We start from the raw sequence: 23,818 nt of genomic DNA, 5'->3' as shown, positions 1-23,818 counted from the left end.
TATATTTAAATTAAAATAAAACCTTTTTTTTTTTTTACTGCTAAAACAGTTTTTCACCCAAATAAAAACAAGTCCTTTAACTCTTATAAAATTATGCTGATTGTAAAATTACTGTCAACATTCTTGAATGGGCCAGTTACCGGAACTGGATGCTTGCGATCAGTACACTAATCAGTCTTTTATTATGGTCACCTGCAGCATAGGTTTCACCAGAATTGAGCTTTAAGTGTCTGAAATGTCAGTAACTCGGCATCAACTTCTTAATAGAACAGTTGTATATAGGCATTCATATGCACAATTGTGTCATTGTACAATATAAAAGCACTTTTGCTCAAGCGATAATGCTTAAATGAATTAAGAGATGTTCAAAAATAAAATCTAGCCAAATTCTGGACAAACATTCCAAGAGATTGAATTGAAATTAAGGAGACTCTGGTTCAAATCTTTGGGTGGTGGTTTATTGGACTTCCACTGCACATATCAGCCTCATTTGCAAAACAACTCTACTTCCCCATAAATCTTTCTGCTCTCAGATCAGTTTTAAAAAACAATGTAGCGTCAACATCATGATCCTGCACATGGATCTATATGGCACATTCTGCATGATATCAGACACTTATAAGGTATAATTAGATGACAAACATTTAATATCTGTAAGAATGAGTACAGAATATAGCATTTATTAATCATAGCATAAAGACAGGCATGAGTAAATTAGACAGAACAAGTCTTCATTTATCTGCGGCTGTTGGTACCAGATTTCCTCTTTCCAGAAAAGAGATGTTTAGGTTTGAGATCAAACACATGGCGATCAGATTCACCCTTACAGCCCTGTCTGTTCATATCCTTCTGTGAGCTCTTCATCATGGTCTTCACCTTCTTCAACATCTGATGGAAAAATAAGGAGAAGGACGGTCTGATTAACATGTTTCTTTGGAGACCATGTGAAAGATCTCTCTCTATAACCTGCTATATGACTAAACATCTTAATTTAATATATGTCTTCAACGTTAATGTGGGTGATTTCAGAACTGCCATGAGTGTTTTTGATTAGTTAAAGCAGACAATGCCAAAGGTGACATGGGCGGTACCTTAGCATCTCTAACTCCTGATTGGTCCCGTGCTGGCCTCGAGGCACTTTGACTGCGAGTGCGTGATGTCGGTGGTGCTGACACTTCCCTCTTTCTCTTTCGCACCAGAGAGCGAGATCTCTGTGCATAATGACTCTACAGGGACAAAATGTGAACACAAACATGCTTAGAGAAGACAAGTCCTCAGTATGAACAAATAGCTTACAAAACCAACCAACCAGAGAATGGGAAAGAATGAAGTTTGTGAAATGATCTTACGTCATCTTTATCGGTCATGTCCAAACCTAGAACACCCATCTCCTTCTCAAGATTTGCTCGCTCCATCTGCATACACACATGAGACGCAGTTTGCACTCAGTACTTTAAACAACTTTATAATGGCATACTTACTATTCTTCAAAGCTATTTTTGACCATGTAATTTGTTCTATATGGAGCTGGTGCACCATTAAGTATGTGATTAATAATAAAACGGCTGTTAGTTGAACAAAAAATCTTCCTTATTTGAATACATATTATTACACATCATATCTAAGATATGTGAGTGATGGCAGGATTAACAATAAATATAAACCTATTCGCTGTAATTTCATTTAATCGTAATAAAATAACATTGTGGAAAAAGAGGCAGACCTTCTTGGCTGTGCGGGGCATCCTGGGTCCCTGAGTGTCTTTCTCTTTGGACTCGAGAATCTTTAGTTTTCTTTTTTCTCGAATCTGACTTGCCAGCTGGCGGATTTCCTTCATCTCCTCATCCTCACTTTCTTCCTCTGAGTCATACTCTCCGGCCTTCTCACGCAGATCCTCTTCATGTTCCAAATCCACCAGCCTCTGATAGTGAGAAAAAGACAGAGAAATTCAGAACACATCCTCTGAACTAAATTAGAGGTATATAAGGCCAAAGTCTGACATCATGATGTCTGATTGGGTTTCAAACCTTCATGATATCTGGGTCGATATAGTCAGCAATATTGTGTCCCTCCCAAACCTCAGGAATCTTATCCTGCTTTTCATCTGGATTCATCAAATCCCAGTATTCTAAGCACACACATAGAAAGACATTCTTTTAGCCATGCCTGCAGCATGCATATGTACGTATGTACATATATGTGTAAGAGCATTTCATACTCTGCAGGTCCAGTATGTAATCATCTCCCAGCTCCATCTCCAGGTCTCTCTCCAGTTTGCGTTTGGGAGCATCTGTCTCCATTGCCTTCTTACGGAGCACTGCACCCTCAGGAATAAAGGGAGGCCTTTCCTACACAAAAGATAACCAGCGTGTTTATTATGAAACATGCCAAGACTTGTCTTTCTAAGTCATAGTGGGTAGGGATGGGACGATATATATCACAAACCAAAATGACAAATCATGAGACACAGCTTGATGTTTTGAAATTGGTAACACTATTTTCGGTCCATGTGATCATAACTGAAATGACCCGCCAAACATCGCAATCTCTCTAAATCACTTGATTTTACCCCTACAGCACTTTTTTAAATATATTGTTTAGAGTTCACACAAGGTCCCTGAAGTGCTTAAAGTGCTTGAATTTAGCATTTAGAAATGTACGTACTGGAATGTGGAAAATTGCTTGTTTTGTTGAAAAGTGCTTATAATTAAAACAGAACATTTCGCCCGTGTAATGTGTGTCCATCAAAGATAAGATCCTACACTCCACTTTCATTGAATGTGTAAATTTTCTTTGTTTTTTACTAAGAGGTGAAAAAGTATACAAAAAATATAGCACATAAAGCACGAATGCGCTAAAAACAGAAACTTACCAATAAACCAGTGCAAGTCTGTGAGATGCACGTTGAACTCTTAAAGCAACAGTACCATTTTAGCGATTGTTATACACATGAATATGAACTCAATGTTATAACTTGTAATTTGTACACATTATTTTATACATTGACAGCTTATATCATTATTATATATAACATTATGATAATAATAATATTAACTGATATAATGTAGAATTTCTATATTTTAAGGTGAGGTGTGTAATTTCTGCACTACTAGTGGTACCAAACGGAATTACAAAAATAAAGTATCTTTTCAAACAACCTTTGCCAACATCCCTCAGACTCATCACACCCTTTCGCACTCCGATTCCCTATGAACAAATAGGCCATACTAAACAAAATGTGATAAATGTTTAACATTATATTGAACAAGAACACTATAACAAATACACCGGTCAGAAAGCGCGACAGAGGAATCGGGTCGCCCGATAACCGCTGGTGTGTGGGGGATCTAGCACAAGGATAGTTCTTGGTAACCAGTAAGCAAGTATCTTATGAATTTATCTGCAGCTCGACAGAAATGAGCCAACTTGTGTGGCAATACTAGAGTGTAGCTTACCTGTCGAGAAGCAACACGGCAAGAATCTTACCCCAAAAATTCCCTCAAAGTCCTCCACCGTGTAAATGTTCACTCAGGTTTTACTTCATTCTCTACTGTATCTTTTAGCAAGTCTCCGAATTTTGCCGAAGCCAAGTTTTATTTCCTCTGTAACACGTCTGCCATGGATGTTCAAATTCTCCAGGGATGAACAGTTTACTACAAGTAGCCACGCCCCAAACTCATGCTATAGGTTTTGATAAAAAGGAATGGGTGGAGCTGAGTGGGCTGCTCAAAATATAAACATCAACGTTTTGGTAGTGTCTGGGAGGCTCAGTGTTTACAATTTTGGGAGTAATAATACTTTTGCATAATTTTTCAGGACAGGTTTTCTTCAGTTCTATTGCTTGTCCTGCACCTGATCAGCCTGAATGTAGCCCACTATTTTTTGAAGTCTTATTTGTTTGTGATCTTTTCTTATAGAGAACGGTAAATGAGAAACTCTTATTTAAACGTTCAGAATTTATATTTCGTATTAAACTTTTTACTTTTGATGCCAAATTATGTGGATTTTGCGCAAATATTTGTTTTATTTTTTAAAAACTTTTTCTATCATACTTTGTCATTTAAGTGTTACTGAATTGTGAATCTCATATCGTATATCGAACCAAATTGTGAGAGAATATTATTGTCCCATCCCTAATAGTGGGTATGGCAAAGTAGGTAATGAGTGTTTATACCTTTTGGTCTCTCTTGTTGGGCACTGCCAAGTGGAGTCTGTTCAAAACATCATGAACCTTTTTGCCTTTCATCTTTGTGTCCACACGGTGAGCCAACAGCCGATCGCAAGCCTTTAAATAAACCAAAAAAACAAACAAAAAAAATAAATAAATAAAAATCACACTCTTACTCTATACACATGACGTACTCACACACATGAAGATGATTGGCTGGTTAGAGTGAGCGTGTGAGAGGTTGAAGGTGATTGGCTGGTCTTACCTCCATCTTCACCTGCATCACTCCCTCTTCTGTCAGAGAGCTAGTTTCAATCACGGTAATTCCTTCAGCAGAAATATCTGCAAATATTTTCTGTACACACAAAGATCTGATTCAGCATCACTCCAGAATAGCTTTACCAGTTGCAGCTACAAAACTCTTACATGATTTTAGCAGATGTTGAAATACTGAAGTATCCCAGATGTGCAGGACTTTCTTCCGTCTGAACACAAAGAAAAATATTACGAAGAATATCTCAGCTCCGTAGGTCCATTCAATGCAAGTGAATGGTGGCCAGAACTTTGAAGCTCCAAAAAACACAAGGGTATCATAACAGTAGTCTATTCAACTTCAGTGGTTTAATCAATGTCTTCTGAAGCAATATGTTAAGTATGGGTGAGAAAAAAAAATCAATATTTAAGTCCTTTTTCACTATAAATTCTCCTGTCTGCCAAGTAGGTGGCGATATGCATGAGGTAAGCAATTTGCCAAAAGCAAAAGAATGTGAAAGTAGATATTTATAGTAAAAAAGGACTTAAATATTGTTCTGTTTCATCCACACTTATCATATTGCTTCTGAAGAGATGGATTTAACCACTGGAGTCATATCACTTACCTTAATGTTGCCTTTGTGCTTTTTTTTTAGCTTCAAAGTTTAAGTCACCATTCACTTGCATTGTATGGACCTACAGGGCTGAAATATTCTTCTAAAAATCTTTAAATCCCTTTAAAGGAATGGTTCACACAAAAATGAAAATTCTGTCATTATTTTAATCACATTGTGGTCCGTCTTTTCAATACAATGGCAGTGATTAGTGCTTCACTTTATTATTTAAAGAAGGATCAAAATGTATCATAAAATTAGTCTATGCTACTTGTATGTCATATTCCAAGTCTTCTAAAAGGCATAAAATGTTTTGGTGACAAACAACCCACAATTATTCAGAGAAAATCTTGACATCCATTGGGCACTTGGACAGACATATTCGTTACAACCAATCTCCATCACATAAGCGAGTCGTACAGATTGGGAAGGCCATGAAGAGGAAATTATGTCTGAATTTTCCTTTATAGGAACTATTCCTTTAACTATAAAAGTAATCAAATATCATTTGGAGCAAAAAAGAATTACTGTTGGTGATAAAAAAAATAAAAAAATAAAATCAAAACCCACCAGCCTAAAAAAAACCAATTTCTTTCTGCTGCAGGAATTCCAGATCCTGTCTTTAACAAAATGATGAAGAATCTAATTTGTTACCTGATTCTCCTCTGAGAGTTCACTGAGCTTCCTCACGTCACACTTATTGGCCATCACAATCAGAGGCTGCACAACACATAATCATTATTGCTGTATGAAGGCTTTGCATGTTGTTCTTACATTCATTTTGACAATATATTTACATACCTTGTTGGCAAACAGTGGTCGTATATTGTTAAACAGCTCCAACTGTTGGGAGAGTGAGTGTCCGCACTGCTCAGATAGATCCATGATGTAAAGCACAGCGGCACGCAGGTGAGCCAGAGCTGTGATGGCCTGCATTTCAATGGTATTCCTTTCCTCAAGAGGGTGATCCAGAATACCGGGAGTATCGACAACCTACAAAGACAAGCACACACAGATCAGTACTACGCTCTGTTACGTACATATCAGATTAATTATAAATGTTGATGTTCGTTCATAGAGATCATATATTTATCAAACACTCACTTGCCAGCGCAGGTATTTGTAATCCATGTGACCAACAAACAAAGATTTGGTGGTGAAGGCATATGGCTGGACCTCAACATCAGCACGGGTCACCTGTACACACATAAATCCTATTAAAACCACACACACCCACACTTAACAATAAACCTTTATACAAATGAAAAAACAAACCTTGTTGATAAAGCTGGACTTGCCGACATTGGGGTAGCCACACAGCAGGAGGGTTCTGGTGTTCGGGTCGATGGTGGGTAAACGGGACAGATGCTGCCGCACTGAGAAAGACAAAAACACCCACTAACTGTATGTAAAGGTGTACTAAAGGTTTGTGTTTGGTATGTGATACTTCCCATGCAACCACATGCACACTTATGCTTTTGTAGGGGAAAAAATGGTTTTGCACATTTGTGTTTATATGTTTGTGTATGCGCACCTTGTTCCAAATACTCCAAGCTCTGTTTCTGTCTCTTTAAGATGGTGCACATGCGACCCAGTGCGGCACGCTTCAGCTGCTTGCAGCGATACAACGAGTCTCCATATTTCATCAGACGGACATAATCTTTAGCAACACTACACAAAAAGACATACATTTTTACTCTGTGAAATAAAACTTATGCAAACACAGATATGAGCAGTACTGCAAGATTGGCCATCTCAGAACTATTTTCAACACAAATCATAAACAACTGTAAAATTATAAGCCAATACTTGTAAATTTAAATAAAGAACAAAGTACAATTGAAGTATTCATTGATGATGTGTTTACAAAAGTTATTGGTGTACACAGAAAAACTTGTAAAACAGAGACTCACTTGTCAATCAGGTTCTTTGCAATATTGATCTGTCCCAGAGCCAATTTATAATGATCTTTATCATACAACACATTCATCAAATCAGCATAGAAGGGGTGGATGTCCTGGGAAATGCATTGAAAGAACGTTGCTCAATTTAACATGTAAATATTGAAAAGCATCAGTGTGTGACTTTTGTCCCATCAGTGTTGTAAAGTGTGAGACTTACATCCAGTTTGGGGAAGTCGGTGAGGATCTGAGAGAGCCGGTCATGATAGTTCTGCTGGGTGAATTTAACTTTGCGCATGTAGAAATGTCTTATTCTGTGGATCTGATAGTGCTTGTGTACGACAGTGGGAGTTTTCCTTTGGGTTTTGGATAAAGTCACATCTATGAATTCCTGAATGAAGAGTATAAAACCAACAAATATCATCAATTAATGCTTAATATATGGAATAAAACAAAATTATATATATATATATATATATATATATATATATATATATATATATATATATATATATATATAACTGAGACACACGTTTAAGGTTAAAGGATTGTCAAAATATCTGACAAACAAAAACACAAAGTCAAGCGATTCCAGGCATAAATAAGCTCTGACGTCCAGTCCCTTATTAGACATGGCAAGTTGATTTAATTAGCACATTTCATACACAGTGGTTAAAGTGCTTTACATTATAATAATAATCAAAGCTTATTTCTACATTTATATTGAATATTTCCAAATTCATAAAACCCGTTTCACCTCAGTCAGTCACTTTTAACGTTAGTAAATACATAATCGTTTAATGTTGTTAGTGACGGGATGAATGTCTACAGTCAAAGTTAAAAGGCCCAGCACCGCGCGCACGTTTGTACTGCACGAGCCACATACTGTCAGACTTCGTTAATAACGGGATATGTCTAGCATCGTATTCAACATTCAACCATGCACATATGAATCATAATACGCCATAAATGTCGTACCTTAGCGGTGGGAACCACCATAATCTTTTTGAAGTTATAGAGAGCCATGATTGCGGCACTCTCGACTCCAACAGAGCACGCGGAAAGACCGGAACACGTAGCGGACTCGTGTCACGATGAGAAAAACACGTGGTACGACATTAACGGGATGATAGCGCCAACTACCGGGGGGGAAGAACACTGGACTGGTGTGACGAGGACTACAGGACGAGAGAGAAAAAAATCTCTCTTCAAAAAAATTTTTTCTCTCTTCAATATTTTTTTTTTTCTCTGTTCAAATATTTTTTCTCTCTTCAAAAAAATGCATGCGGTAATCACCAGGTGCCACTATCAGTAAACATGTAATCTTATGCTTTTAATATAGAAAAGAAGAATATGTTTAAAACAAAACACCACTGTTTAGTATGATCTCAGTATGTAATAATGATAATAAAATGATTCCTTACTATTTCACCGATGAATGGATGATCATTGAAAGAGCGCACACAGCCCTTACTGTGACGTAACTTCTGTGCGTGATCATAGGCGCCAGGTAAAATACACGTATAAATAACGTATGGTCCAATTTTAAATTTTGTGATTTTAATTATTAGTAATTTAGCAACTTGACCTCAATACATTCCTTCGCTTCCACCACGTAACACTGACAAAACGGCATAGATGGTTTAGATAGACCAACAATTTCAAGCAAAACATTAACTCCAGTTGTTACACGACAACGAATGCCAACATTTTTTGATGAGAGAATTTTTTTTGGAAAAGAGATTAAAAAAAAAAATGAAGAGAGAGAGAAAAGAAAATTCTCTCTTCAAAAACTGTGGGCAAAAAAAAAAAAAAGATTTTTAGAAGAATATCTCAGCTCTGTAGGTCCATACAATGCAACTGAATGGTGGCTTCAAAAAGCATATAAAGGCAGCATAAAAGTAATCCAGACTACAGTGGTTAAATACATGTCTTCTGAAGATAGATGATAGGTGTTGTGTGACACAGTCCTTGCACGATAAATTCTCCTTCCTGCCCTGTAGGTGCCGATATGCACAAAGACCTGAGTATTGACAAAAACAAAAGTGGAAGAATGTGAAAGAGATTTATAGCAACAAAAAGAAAAGGACTTAAATATTGATCTGTTTCTCACCCACACCTATCATAGAAAATCTGGATTACTTTTATGCTGCCTTTAAATGCTTTTTGGAACCACCATTCAGTTGCATTATATGGACCTACAGAGCTGCTGAGATATTCTTCTAAAAATCTTTTGTTTGTCTTCAGCAAAAAGAAAGAAAGTCTTACAGATCTGGGATGGCATTAGGGTGATTAAATGATGGGGGGAATTTTCATTTTTGGGTGAACTAACCCTTTTAATAAAAGGAATAATTGGGACTCTTTAAAGTGGCCCAAATAACTATATTTGGGCATCTATGTCATAAAAATTGTAGGAATGTCATTGTATAGATAACAAAATATAAAACCCAAGTGGCATTCATTTAAAAAAAAAAAAATAGATGACAAGCACACTTTTCAAGCAAACATTTGACAAAAAAAAGGCATTTGTTCTCTTTTAAATGATATAACAATACATGTAGGCTAGTGTATAAAAAGTATTTGAAAATTGTCTGGTTATTAACTTATTGGAACATCAGTGTGATAAACTCATTAGCACCCACCTTTCACCTAAATAAAGATTCACTACATAAATTACATATTCATTCCCTCCCCTGGAGAGCACTGGAGACACTGCCAAGTGCTCAAGGGAACAATTGTGATTTTGCAATCTTTGTGTTAGTAGCCCACCTGAGCTGGGTCCAAATCAGCATTGTCTTCTACCAAAATTAATTCAAATTACCGAACCTCTGTCGTGTTTCAGCATAAAAACACTCCAAACCAAATCTGTTTTGTTTAGGCATTTTATTGACACAAATCAATTATTTGTACATGTAAACCAAACCAGTTAATAAAGTTACTCCATGTTTGCCTCTGATTAGACAAACCTTCAAGTACTTCAAAGTAACTTTGAATAAATCATTGTAATAAATATGTCTTCTGTTTGCAAACAGAGCACGATAACAGAGGAAGGGTCGGGAAAGAGGGAGGGGAAAATGCAGCATACATACTTTTTCATCAGTGGTTACTCAGTACTTGTGTCAATTCTGCTCTGTTTTTACTGAAGTCCAACAGTGATCAGGAGTGAAGTTGATTTCTGCTGACAGTAATTGTGTTTTCATCAACACCACTAATACTGGCTCAATTTCAGTGCTAGCAGGACACCATCTAGAGAGATGTGAGATAATGTTTTTAAGAGTATATGTGATGTTGGTGTACTGTACATGAGATGATGTCTCATATTAGTATTGTGTGTGTGTGCATATCATTTACAGAGATGACTGCTGACCTCCAAAATCAGATGCAATCAAGATAAAGAAAAACATTAGAATACTGATATGATGCACAAGTCAAATATTAGGATGAAAAGACACAAATAAAGCTTATTTGAATAGATGTGTTGCATCAACTATTGTAAACTCACCATCACTGTCAAACTAATTTAAGAGTTTAAAGCACAGCAAATGAAAACAGATTAAAAATTAGGGAGTTTCACGCTGCACAGAGTTGGAATATGGGAATTTAAAATAGGAATTTCTATAGTTTACACGTGGTTTGGGATGGAGTCAGTACTGTGGGAAGGGCTTATATGGGTTAGGGTAGGTCAGTGCTGTGGGAGGGGTTTACGGTTTGGGAGAGGCTAATATGGTTTAGTTAAGAGTCAGTAATGTGTGAGGGGCTAATATGGTTTGGGGGAGGTCAGTGCTGTGGCAGCGGTTTATGGTTTGGGAGGAGCTAATTTGGTTTGGGGTAGATCAATGTTGTGGGAAGTGTTTACGGTTTGGTAGAGGCTAATATAGTTTGGGAGAGGTCAGTGCTGTGGGAGGTGCTTTTTTGGGAGGGGCTAATGTGATTTAGGTAGAGTCAGTAATGTGGGAGGGGCTAATATGGCTTGGGAGAAGTCAGTGCTGTGGGAGGGTCTAATTTGGTTTGGGGGAGGTCAGTGGTGTGGTAGGGGTTTACAGTTTGGGAGAGTCTAATTTGGTTTGGGGGAGGTCAGTGCTGAAGGAAGGGTTTACATTTGGGAGGGGCTAATATGGTTTGGGGGATGCAAGTACTGTGGCAGGGATTTTTGATTTGGGAGGGGCTAATATGGTTTTGGTGGAGGAAATGCTGTGGGAGGAGGTAATACGAGTTTGGGGAAGACAGTAGGTGTGTTTGACGTGAACTGCATCTTGATTTACCGATCTTCGAATTTGACGGTTTCAGTCAGGGAAGCAGTTGAAATTAATAGTTGCCACTTTGCAAGCCTGGCCAATCGCAAATAAGCTGTGTCATCATTCAGAGATTGTGCAGCTCCTCTGGAGCAACTGCAGCAGCTGAGCCAGAAGGCTGCTCTCGAATCACTCTCGCTGTACTTTGATGGCATACGTTACGGTAATGCGGCAGTGGCGCTGCCTAAAGTTGGACACATTTTCTAACCAACATGCACTGCTTCAAATCCTGCACCAATTGGTCCGCATAGGGCTGCATGAAGTCAGACACACCTAGTGCTGTGAAAGGGGTTAACGGTTTGGGAGGGGCTAATATGGTTTGGGTGGAACTGCTGTGAGAGGGGTTACGATTCAGGAGGGGCTAATATGGTTTGGGTGGAGGCAGTGCTGTGGGAGGGGTTTACGGTTTGGGAGAGGCGTATATGGTTTGGTTGGAGTCAGTGTTATGGGAGGGGCTAATATGTTTTGGGTGGTGCAAGTACTATGGGAGGGGATTACAGCTTGGGAGGGGCATGTATGGTTTGGGTGGTACCAGTACTGTGGGAGGAGTTTATGATTCAGAATGGTGATTATAATTTTTGTGTGGAGCCATTGCTGTGGGAGGAGTTTACCATTTGGGAGGGACTAGTATGGAAGGAGTTTGCATAGTAAAGCTTGCAAAACTGAACGGTTGAATCAAGAAGGTAAACAAGTAAATGTATCAATCTTCAGTACAGGAAAAGATTACAGCAGAAGAGTAGGAGCACGAACAACACTTATAGGTAACAGGATGGGGAGATGAGATGAATATGGTAAGTGTGTGTATGTATTTGTACATGACGAAGATTAGATGTATATGTCCTGCTTAGGTACTGTGTCCAAAAAGTATTTCAACTAATCAGTGCTTTACGAGCTTACTGTGTTAATGTGTGTAGTAATTGTGTGCGTTTTAAAAAAAGCTACCAGCAATGGCTATAAGCAACGTGGTTTACATTTATACCTGGCCCTCACAATTGTATGATGTATGAGTTTGCATGCTTGTGTACGAGAACGTTTAAGGCCAGATTCACATATATTCTGTGAGCGAGGTGTGAGAAGCGCATTTTTGGTTTGGCGCCCATATTAACAGATTACAGTCTTCACATTGCAAGTGGGACCCACGAGGTGTAGCATCCCAGAAGTGTCAGTGAACGGATAGTTTCGGTATTGAGCCTTTTTTGCTGCGTGGATTACGCTGAACTTAGTGGCTCTGGGTGTTGTAGAAACCTAAAATAATCAGGAGATTATAGAAAAGACCAAAAGCAAATGAAAAATATTTCAACCGAACCAACAAAAAGCAGAAGAGATGCGGCCAATGTGAAAAGCCCAACACGTCCGGCTTGCTCAAGCCCCTCTCACAGAGTATTTGTGAATCAGGTGTTAAATGAAAAGTTCACCCAAAAATGAAAATTCTCTCATCATTTACCCATGCCTAACACGTTGTCCTAACCAGACACGACGTGATAACATTCCAGAGACAAACATTCCATCTGTCCACATCAGGCGCGACATTAACCCACAGCCAGGTGTGCAGTTTATACTGTATTGCGACATTACCGCAATATTAATAGACTAATATTAATATAATTGATAATAAAATATAAAAAAGAGAGCAATCACAGACAGAACAGTCTGTTTATTGAACGCAACTCATGTTCTCACATAAGCTCCATAACGCTTTCTACGGCATGCCCCAAGGGGATAAATACACAATCACACACATACACAGGGAAAAGTTACTTTATGAATTACATCCTTATTCAGTCTGTCATGATTGTTTATGCTCACGCGGCACTCCTGTTTTTATTTCGCCAATATCCACGTAACAGGGAAGCGCGGATGAGACAGCATGTCTCCCCACTGCCATTCTGAACCGGTGCGTGTGTGACAGAGCTCTTGCTGAAGAGAACGAGACCTTAAGCACAACATTTGGTAGGTGTGTGACACTTTCGCCAAAATCAAGTTGGCTAGTGAGATGCTGGCTTTAATATACTGTAAAAATAATAATTTTAGACCAATTTGTTGGCTGCGCTGTCTGGCGTGACATTGCAGAAATAGAAACCATTTCAAAAATAGAAAGCCCTGTCATTGTCGCTCGTCATGCGTCACGGCTGGTTAGGACAAAAACTCTGATTAATGAAGAAAAGATACCTTTTATCGTGTATCGCTGCACATCTGGTTAGGACATGGTGTAATGCCATCCCAGATGTGTATGACTTTCTTCTGCAGAACTCAAAAGAAGAGTTTCAGAAGAATATTTCAGCTCTGAAGGTCCATTCAATGCAAGTGAATGGTGGCCAGAACTCAGAAGGTTCAAGCAGCATAAAAATAATCCATAATACTCCATTGGGTTATTCAATGTCATCTGAAGCGATCCAGTCAGTTTTGGGTGAGAACAACCAAAATATAACTCCTTTTTCACTATAAATCTTGACAGTAGTCTCCTTGGTGATCATGATATCAAGCTTTATTACACCTCCTATAGCGCCATCAAGTGCTCTGCGCATTTGTCAAGCACTAAGAAGTGTAATCAAGCTTGAAATCATGATCGTACCTAGAGATTGCAATGGCAAGATGTACAGTGAAAAAGGTATATATATTTTTTCTCACCCAAAACCAACTGGATCACTTTAAAAGACTACTACTGGAGTAGTTTGGTCTGAGGGGAGGTCAATACTGGAGCTAAATGGATTACTTAAATGTTGTCTTTATATGCTTTTTGTAGCTTTAAAGGTCTGGCCATCATTAGCTGATATATATTCTTCAAAATATCTTAGTTTGTGTTCTTCAGAAGAAAGAAAGTCATACACATCAAGGATGGCATGAGGGTAAGTAAATGATGAAAGAATTTTCATTTTTGGGTGAACTAACCCTTTAAGTTTAAGTGTGTATGCAAGTGTTTGGGTGTGTGCATGATTCCACTTCTCACACTACCACTTTCTCAAGAGACCGTATGGGTGGAGTTACTGCTTTCAGGCCATTTCCAGGGCAACTGTTTCCACGGCTAAGGGCATGTCCCGATGGAATGGCAGCGTGGGAGTGTTCAGGTAGGCGTGGCAGGAAAACAGGACAGGAGCGTGTACGGGCGTGGCCTTTGTGACCTCCAGCATGGCAGATGAGGTGGCTCACTGTGTCCAGCGAAGAAATTGTGTGTGTGTGCGTGTGTGCATGTGTCTGCTCCTCATGCCGCTTCAGAGAATACCAGGTGAGAAATATGAAGAGGAAGCCCAGGAACTTCAGACTTGCTGCCAACCCAAAGTAAACAAACCGAAGGGAAGTGACATCATACTCCCAGCACGACCCATGGAAATCACAATCTTGCTGCCACAACATACAGGTGGTGTCGATCACAGCTCCAAAGTAGATAGGAGTGGGGATGTAGGCTAAAGAGACATAAAAAAATAATTTTTAATTTCCACTTATTGCAGTTAATTTATTACAGTTTTTAGTAGTCAAGAATGTGCAGAGGAGAGCAACAGTCTGTCAACAGTTACACTAAATAATACATTAGATTTCGTTTTGTTTCAAACAACCCTTATCATAAGCTTTCACAATAATCATGAGTCTCATGGAATAATTTATTAGACTTATGAATGATACTTTTGCATCCTTTTGAAGCTTGAAGAGGTAGTCACCATAAACTTCCATTGTATGACATCACACACAAATGTTTTTCACAATTTCTCCTTTTGTGTTCAGAAAAAGAAAGAAAGTCATATGGGTTTATAACAACACAGAGTTGAGTAAACAATGACTGATTTTTCATTTTGGGGTGAACTATCCCTTTAACATCAAAAATTGCTTGTTCAGCCAACTGAGAGTTCCCATGTATGTTAATTTGTGGAGTGGTGGTGGTGTAGTGGTCTAAACCACATAACTGGTAAACTGTTAATCAGAAGGTCGCTGGTTCGATCCCCACAGCCACCACCATTGGGTCCTTGAGCAAGGACTTAACTCCAGGTTGCTCCGGGGGGATTGTCCCTGTAATAAGGGCTCTGTAAGTCGCTTTGGATAAAAGCGTCTGCCAAATGCATAAATGTAAATGTAAATGTTATTTGCACAAAGATCGCAAGGTGTATGCACCTTTTTGGGGTGTACTGTATATACGCAGACTTGGTCTTTATATACAGCCAGGTGTGCAGTTTATACTGTATGCAGTAGGTTATATATTGCACACCACATGGTGCTTCTGTATCTAAAATGTTTTGTTCTGCATATGCTTCATCAATAAACAGAATTATTAATAATGAATTTAAAATAGCGATTCTACATTTTTGTGCATCAATGCAGAATCATTTTAGAGAGAATAGAGTTGCATCTGTGAATCAATTTCCTTCCCAGCCCAACCTACCAAGAGTCCTGAGAAGAACAAACTGCATTCCCAGAGCAAATGGTCGGTCTTCCTCCTCCACTGACCTGCACAGAGCAAAATCAAGAGGGGTGAGGATATGACAAGAGCAAAATAGAAATGATTGCTATGAGCGAGGAGAGAGGCAGACCTGAGCGTAACGATAATGACAGACGGCTGACCACAGGCGGTTATGAGAGTGACGATGAAGAGAAAGATGAGGAAGGTGATGAGTGTTCCACAGGTGCGTTCACACTTTCCTGCCAGTGCGTAACCATTCTCGTTCAGGTACGTCTTCACAATCACCACCTGCAGCTCATGGTTCCCTCCTGATGGTGTGATCACCTGTCTGCTCTGAACACATGCGCAGTCTGAATAGTTTCTGATCTGAGAGGGAGAAAGACATATGTGTTATTATAAATTTAAATTACTGATTAGGGCTGTCAGTCAATTTAAATTGTAATAACATTAAATCACAAATGATCACACCATTATTTTTAGGGAAAAGCCCCCAAATAATGATATTTCAAATACATTACATTACTGTGAGAGACGAGTATTAGAGGAAACCAAAAAAGTGGCATTGGAAGTCAATTTGTTTTATTTTCATATCTTTGAACACAAGCCCATCACTGTCCATTGCAATCCATTTTGCAATGGAGTCTGCCAATATGTCCGACATAGACCATCCAGCTCCTTAATTATTCTTTGCTTTCTGCTCTCCTTAAGTGAGTTCAGGTGAGGCACGTTGCAGCTGGGGCTGGGCTGGCTGCAAACTTGCAAATACGTGCTTTTGCTTTGATGGTAGGAATTTACATACAGGAATTATACAACAACTTAGGACTTTGAAGGAACAGCAGGGCATCTGTGGACAGATATGTAAAATGACTTACTCCTGAGGTGTGGTTGGCGATGTTGCTGCAGCCAGCCAGACATGGGTTAAAGTAGGTTATGCCATCAGAGCCACAGACAGGTGCATACTCGTGGATCTTGCAGCCACAGTTGACATTACAGCTTCCCGTTAGGTTACGATGAGACAGAGTCAACGTGGGCCTGCAAAATACAAATCGAACATTATTCAGTGCAGCTCAAGTTTGCTGGAGAGCAATTACTGCAGGTGAAATGTGATATGTTTGAGTGTATGGGGGTTTTCTCCATTACCCCGTGGTGTAAGGGATATTGATTCCACCAAGGTTAATGCTCTCACAGCCGACGATGAAAAGCGTGGAAAAGCAGAGAAGGGAAACTCCGCTGCAGATCATGGCGAGCTTCGCTGCTTCTCTTACGCCAAGTTTCAGCTTCTTGATGATGTACCCGCCCAAAACTATACCCACACCTGCACTGGGTACGATGATCAGACCTACACACACAAAGATGCATTTAATAAACACAGACGTAAATATCCACACCCACATTGTGTGCTGTGATCAGATCGACAGCAGTTTTTGCATCATGGTGTGTGTGTGTATGCGTGTACCTGTGTATATACTGGCACTAGACGCTGGAACGGCAAATTGAGACTCAATAAATTTGGGAATGAAAGTGATGAAGGCCGTTACGATGGCACATTCCGCCGTATACGACAAACTCACAAACAAAAACGTCACATTACTCAAAATACGCACTGCTGCTTTTGGCAAATCTGGAGAAAGAAAGATAGAGGCAAAAAAAGAGATTCATAATTAATTTGGGAATGACAAATTCAAGATTTCTGCACTTAATAAACAAATAATAATTTAATAATTAAACAACTTAAATTGCATTTAGGATTCAGAAATATGTTTGGTATTTTTGGTATTTTTTTAGCACTTTTATTCATATAGGATCAGGACATGAAATGTGGCATGCCGGATTCAAACTCACGTTGCCTGTTTGAGCACCACAGCTCATTGCGTTTACAGCTAGGCCATGGCTCTGACATGGATTTATTTCAGGGATATCCCGATACCATTTTATTGAGAATGAGTACGAGTACTGATACTTCCTCTACTTCCGATATTGATACCTGTTTTTTGTTTTTTTTCTGAATTCCAAATGAATGGTTTATTTTAATTTTATCATCAAAATGGTGTCTTACTAAATGAATTAATTAAAATTTTAATCAAATGAAAATAGAAAAATTTATGGTCAACAGAATGTTGTATAATCTTTATCAAGTGAAGTGCTTTTATACAGAACCTCACAGCACAAAATAAACAATGGAGATATTTTTGTCAAATAATATCCTGCACAACAGAGTAACACAGATGTGAGATATTGCTTAAATATAATACAATTACTATTGATTTATTATTATTAGAAGTAGTATTACAGTGAATATTATATTACTATACAGTGATATTTTCCTGTCATACTTTATTTAATTTTTTCCATTTAAACTGAGCCTTTATTTTGGCAGAAGCTTTCATTTTGGAGTGAAGCCCTTTCGGATTCTGAGCGTTTTTGACGGTAGCTTCTCAGTTCCAGAAAAGCAGGTTGCTTCATGACCCAATAATGTGATTATTAAACCGCAAAAGGCTGCTATTTAATTAATTAAATATTTAATCTGCATGTTCTGCAACCTTCAAAGTGAATTAGCACTCTGATCACTGTTATCTGCTACAAACATTGTGCACAACGCTCATGATGGTGTTTTCAGTGTATGAGCCAAGAAGCTCTAAACGGTTTGAGACACATTCACAAGCACACACATTTGAAACGTGCAGCACACGCAAACTATATCTCATGCCTTTGGAGTTTTATAATCACACTAAAACACAATGTGGTTTTAATTTGTTTACTGGATGTTTAGAAAATGACATTCTTACGTCAGATGTATCGGTTTTTGGTATCAGAGCATTTTTCGAGTATATGAGTGCGGTATCAGACACATCATCCATAAATTTTTGTTTTATGCCACGACAAAAGGCCTAAATTATTGTCAAAAAATATTTAATTTATGTTGTACCCTTGATGTTTTTGCCAAAACCTATGGAGGATGAGACAGCCTGGCTCTTTTCTTTCATCATTTCATCATCACTGGAGACATCGCCTGGACTCTTTTTCACATGCCTCTTACTTTTCTTGTGGCGCTGTGGTAGTTTTTTAGGAAAGGAGAACATGGGGAAGATCACCAACAACATTGCCACAGCACACAAGAGAAACCCACTCCACCTGGGAAAAAGAGAGAAAGAGAGTGTTACTGTGCTGTTAACTAAGATAAAGTGATGGTGGTAATTGAGAATTCTTTTTTTACCAGTTTCCTACAAAACGCGGGTCGCTCTGGTCAATATTGACAATGGTACCAAGGTCAACATAGAATCCAATCAAAATCCCTCCCAGCAAATATCCAGCAGCTGGTCCAAGAGCTCCCATCACATACATGATAGCTGCATAAACACAAAGAAAATAATGGAATTCCTTCAGCTGTCACGCTACTTATCAGCATCTTGACAAAGTGCAAAAAATAACTTAACCAGTAACAACAAAACCAACAGATTAACAGCTGATGTTATAGTCCAACTCAGATTCATACACCCATACAGACACTTACGGTCAACTGATAAAAATCAGTCAGTATTTTCCTTCATTGCCAACTCAGCCGATAAATAGAAGTTTTAGCTACGCCTTGTGTGTCCGTTACAAATGTGAATTGTACATTTTCAAATATATTTTGTGTAACAATTGGCCATGCACACAATGCAATGTTTTGGGTGAGACAATGGCATTTAAATGCAATGTGAATCTCCTAAATTATTTTGTGTGTGCATGTAATGCAATTGTTATGGTTACTCAATAGTTCTATTTAATAGCATTATAAAGATCCATAGTGGCATTATATCGCCATCAGCCATTTAAATATCTGCATCAAACTCGATTTGGTCAGCAACTAACACACTAATACACAGATTACACTCAGATGAAGCACCACTATGTTTTACCCAGGTATAGTGATGCATTCTCTTTCTTCACATTGTCATCCAGGTAAGTTGGTCCCAGTGTGTAAATGGGAGTCGATCCCATTCCAACCAGGATCTGAGCGCAGATCAACAGCGCCACATACAGGGCATGCTCACTCTCTTCTCTGTCCCGCTGGCACCTAGACAGCACTTGCTTCTCTTGTCCACTGCTGTTTCCACTGGCACAGAGCCCCTCACTCCCTACCATGCTGTTCAGCTCCTCCAGTTGATAGGGCGGAGATATAAAGTGAGGTAGGGAGAAGAGGGCGGCACCCACTGCAATGAACACGCCCCCTACAGCCAGCCATCTTGGTCTCTCGCCCCGCCCTCCAAAGTAGCTGATGAAGACCACAACGAGGAGACTTCCAATGTCAAAACAGCTGACCAGCAAACCTGACTCTGAGCTCCGAAGACTGTAGCGTTTTTCTGGAAAACAAAGGGCACATTTAGTTAAGAGTCACCACAGACTCTCCATATTGAAATACAACAGGGCTGAAATGTTATTGAGAAGAACGTAATAGAGAGATTAGATCAGATCGAGAGTAGAGAAAAAAAAAAAGAGAAGTTACTGGCAGGAGAGTGGATGAAACGAGATTATATTAAATGGAGAAATTTGAGATTATAATGAGATGAGACTAAGTGTGAAGACATGAATTGTGATTGAAATGTTACAGAAAGGAGAGGATATTTGAGCAATTGGAGATTGAGATGTGGAGAAATTAGAGATTGGGATGAGACGAGATTAGGAGAGAGATGAGATTAAAATGTTATTGAGTGTAAAGGGGATGAGACTGACAGTAGAGGAGACTGAAATGAAATTGAGAAGAGATAAAATGAGATGGAGAAATTGGGGCTTGACATTAACACCCACCAAATGCAGGTAGAAATCAGCAGTGGTGGGTAACTCCATCACTCTAACTAGCCACTTTGGTAGGTGGCAGCAGCCAAAGCAAATTGAACAGTATTGATCTCGCGTTCAGTGACTTATAAGCTTCTAAATATGCCTCTTACAAATGCAGAAGTGCGGGCATGCTTTCACACATCAGCGTGCTACAGAGATGTGATCACCAGAGCTTTGGGACAGCACAGACCGAAACTTCATTCACTTGGGCTTCACTTGACATTACTCGGGTTGGCAGAGACCACAAAACCTATGTGACCCATTTGAATTCTACTGAGAATCTTCTACATTAAAGTGCTATATGGAGGAAGTTAAACGTCTCAATCTGTCAAACAGCACTGACATTAATCAGCACTGATGACATAATGAGACAATTTTTTTTTTTTAAATACACAACACCATCCAAACTAAAATGTATTTACTGCAGTAACACTAACTGATAACTGGTTTAGATGCATATTAAATTGATAAAAGGCGAATCTATAACATTTTATTTTTATTATTAATATAATTCTGTCATCATTCACTCACCTTTATCCCTATCCAAACCCTTAGGAATCTCTTTCTAAAAAATTATGAAAATGTATAGAAAAAGGTGAAATGAAAGTGAATGGTGACAGAGTTTAATCTACATAACACATTTTGCACCACATGGAATTGTTAATTCTGAAATCTGTAGTTAAAGGTTTCTAAATGTTTTTAGGCCCTTAGTTTTTCATAACAAAGTTTATTTTTTATGAAAGACAAACTACACTGGCCTAGCCAAAGTATTGTGGAGCCATGCATGGTCTGACCTGTGGTTGTGGCCTTATTATGGCCAATGGCACAGTAAAAAAAAAAAAAAAAAAATAAATAAATAAATACATAAATGGAAGAACTACGATAAACTTTTGTAAAGACAAGAATTATTTAGAATGGTTAAAGGGGGTTAAATCTGGATTTCCATGGACAAATAATTGACAAAGTTTTACTCCTGTTCTGTCCTACTCCTGTTCTAACTGGTCATGTTTGCCTTCAGATATTCTAAAGATGTCTTGTATCTTTAGGACTGTGTCCTGCTAAACTCTAGTGCTGACTAGTGAAAATGCTGAGTGGCTAGTGAATTGTAAAACCACTCGCCACAGTGTCTGTGAGCTAAAAGTTAATATCAAGCCTTGGTGAGTTGAGATTGAGAAACTGGAAATTGAGACAAAGAGAAGAGATCAAACAAGAAATTGGAATGAAATGAGACTAGGTGTGAACCCATGAAATGATTTTGCAATGTAATTGAAAGGAGATGAGATTCAAATAAAATTGACTGGAGAGGGGATGATATTTTCTGTAAAGTGACTTAAATGAAATTGAGAAATTGTAAATTGAGAAGATGGGACAGTATGATCTCATCTCAGGTGTTGTGAGTGTGGGTCAGTTGTCGGTTATGTTACCTATGGTGGTGATGACGCTACTGAGATATCCGGACACCATCAGAGACTGAATGAATGTGAGGTAACACATGCAGAACAGGAAACAGCGAGAGTCCGACAGGATCCTGTCCACATAGCGCCTCACCGGCATCCGCGGCAGCCGGAACGCCAAGAGCGCAGCAGCGCCGCGACCCTCCGAATCACGACCCTCCGTCCGAACTGGGGATCCGCACCGAGGCGAGCTGTGCGGGGCTGAGAGTAGTGTCTGATCTGCCTCCTGTTCCGGAGCCTGTCCACCGCTGAGGGCAGGGAGGCTCTTAGATTTCAAACCCTGAGTAGATTCCTCACACAGGCACGGGAACGGCTTAACGTCCCCACCAGCACCGGATGCCATCCTGACGGACAGCGCGAGCTCCTATGTTTTAACAGTCGCGTGACTAGCACAAAGGCGCCGACTGACACACCAACATAACAGACTTTTAGATAAACCAGCAGTAGCTTATCTATGTCACTGTAAAACTCATTTCCTTTCTATAGATAATGACAAGAAAAACAACCGTCCCTCTGCCCTGACCCCGTTTATCGATGTAGACGCAGTTTTCCTGCGCTGGCTCCGTGATTTTATCGAAACGAAAACACATTAATAGATACTTAAAACAGATATGCTTTATAACACATATGTAAAAGCGCCCTGTTTGTTTACCGCACCATTTTCGTTACCATTTGACACATATACAACACTGCCGAGAGCTCACGCGCCTCTGCGCGGATACTGCAGCGTGCGCGCTCGCCCGCATCACACACGCGCATTCTGTCCCGTTATCTGTGGGAGATAAAGAACACCGAATAATTCCATATTGCGCCTTTAAACGTTAATCGATCTCCTCCCTCTGCATGCAGCTCTCCGTGTGACAATCAGACACACCACTTGGGTAGATCCTCGTCGTGTGATCCAAATACCATTGTCCTTGGACGGTAGCTCTGTCATTTGTTCACAGTATCGCCTCCAAGCACATTTGGTCTGCACTAGTGATGGGTCGTTCGCGAATGAGTCGACTCTAAGATCCGGTTCTTGTAGGTGAACGTTGGGAGCCGGCACGCATATCAGAAGAGCCGAATCTATTTATAAAAATATTTAAATAATAAAGATATGAATAATCAAAATATTTAAATGAATAGAATTAACTAATTCAAAGAACGGGGAAAAAAAAAAGAAATTAAATAATGATATGCTCAAGCGCACACACATTCATTCTTGACTGTCTGCTCAGACTGACAACCTCCCCTGTTGTTCCTGTCAATGAACCAAAGATGCATGAGGGAGGGGGAGCCAATTTATTATGTTGTTCAGATTGTTTTCGTTTTGAATTGTTACACTTATATGCACGTTGTTTATATACATTAAAACAAGTTGTACTTTAAATGCACATGTGTAATAGCATCCTTCTTTTTTACAGTTATTTCAATTTGTGGGATGCTGCAGTTTTGCAAATTGTTATTTATTTTTCTTTGATATGGTGCAATAGCTATTATATTATCAGTACATCCGCTCCCTACACGCATACAACGCAATCTGCGTAGGGCACGATCTTACCCTAGGAGGGCACTACCCTTACTCGCACGTTATACGTTATTCAAGGACCCGAAAGCAATTGGGGAACACAGACGATCGCTTCACGCTCATATCACGCGAAACCGAAAAATATATTATATATAAGGGTATTAAAGTATATAAAGTTATATCTTAAATGCAAATGTTTAATAGCATTCTTTCGGCTCTTTTTGGTGAGCTCATCCGAACGAGCCGGAATGCCCATCACTAGTCTGCACGGCAGCAAGAGCAAGTAAATAAACGTTAACTTCCGGACCATTTTCACACTTCCGGTTTGTGAAACGCGGAAGGATTTCTTGGTAAACTTAGAGTTCAGTATAAATTTGGAGATAAAATGGATACAAAATTATCTAAAGAAACAAGATACTATG

At 39.1% G+C, this 23,818-nt stretch overlaps 2 protein-coding genes across 2 annotated transcripts; both read right to left on the bottom strand.

Moving 5' to 3' along the window:
- Nucleotides 1-436: 436 nt before the first annotated feature.
- Nucleotides 437-8,018, bottom strand: gtpbp4 (GTP binding protein 4). Its single transcript, XM_052128590.1, has 16 exons — nt 7,914-8,018; nt 7,156-7,326; nt 6,948-7,051; nt 6,569-6,705; nt 6,310-6,410; nt 6,139-6,231; nt 5,836-6,027; nt 5,689-5,754; nt 4,434-4,523; nt 4,175-4,285; nt 2,219-2,348; nt 2,028-2,128; nt 1,724-1,921; nt 1,350-1,415; nt 1,092-1,226; nt 437-888 (listed from the first exon to the last, which is right to left on the bottom strand). The coding sequence occupies exons 1-16, from the start codon at nt 7,959-7,961 to the stop codon at nt 736-738; spliced, it is 1,896 nt and encodes a 631-aa protein (XP_051984550.1). The 5' UTR covers nt 7,962-8,018; the 3' UTR covers nt 437-735.
- A 1,795-nt stretch (nt 8,019-9,813) lies between these two features.
- On the bottom strand, nt 9,814-23,177 carry LOC127644508 (solute carrier organic anion transporter family member 5A1-like). Its single transcript, XM_052127696.1, has 10 exons — nt 21,857-23,177; nt 19,514-19,957; nt 18,829-18,961; nt 18,541-18,746; nt 17,071-17,235; nt 16,755-16,953; nt 16,487-16,646; nt 15,745-15,980; nt 15,597-15,661; nt 9,814-14,628 (listed from the first exon to the last, which is right to left on the bottom strand). Exons 1-10 carry the CDS (start codon nt 22,227-22,229, stop codon nt 14,171-14,173), a joined length of 2,439 nt encoding a protein of 812 aa, XP_051983656.1. The 5' UTR covers nt 22,230-23,177; the 3' UTR covers nt 9,814-14,170.
- Between the last annotated feature and the right edge of the window lie 641 nt (nt 23,178-23,818).

Source organism: Xyrauchen texanus, chromosome 6, assembly GCF_025860055.1.
Source record: "Xyrauchen texanus isolate HMW12.3.18 chromosome 6, RBS_HiC_50CHRs, whole genome shotgun sequence".
Lineage (NCBI taxonomy): Eukaryota > Metazoa > Chordata > Actinopteri > Cypriniformes > Catostomidae > Xyrauchen > Xyrauchen texanus.
Note: the sequence above shows the minus strand (reverse complement) of the source record. Positions and strands in the feature narration are given on the sequence as shown.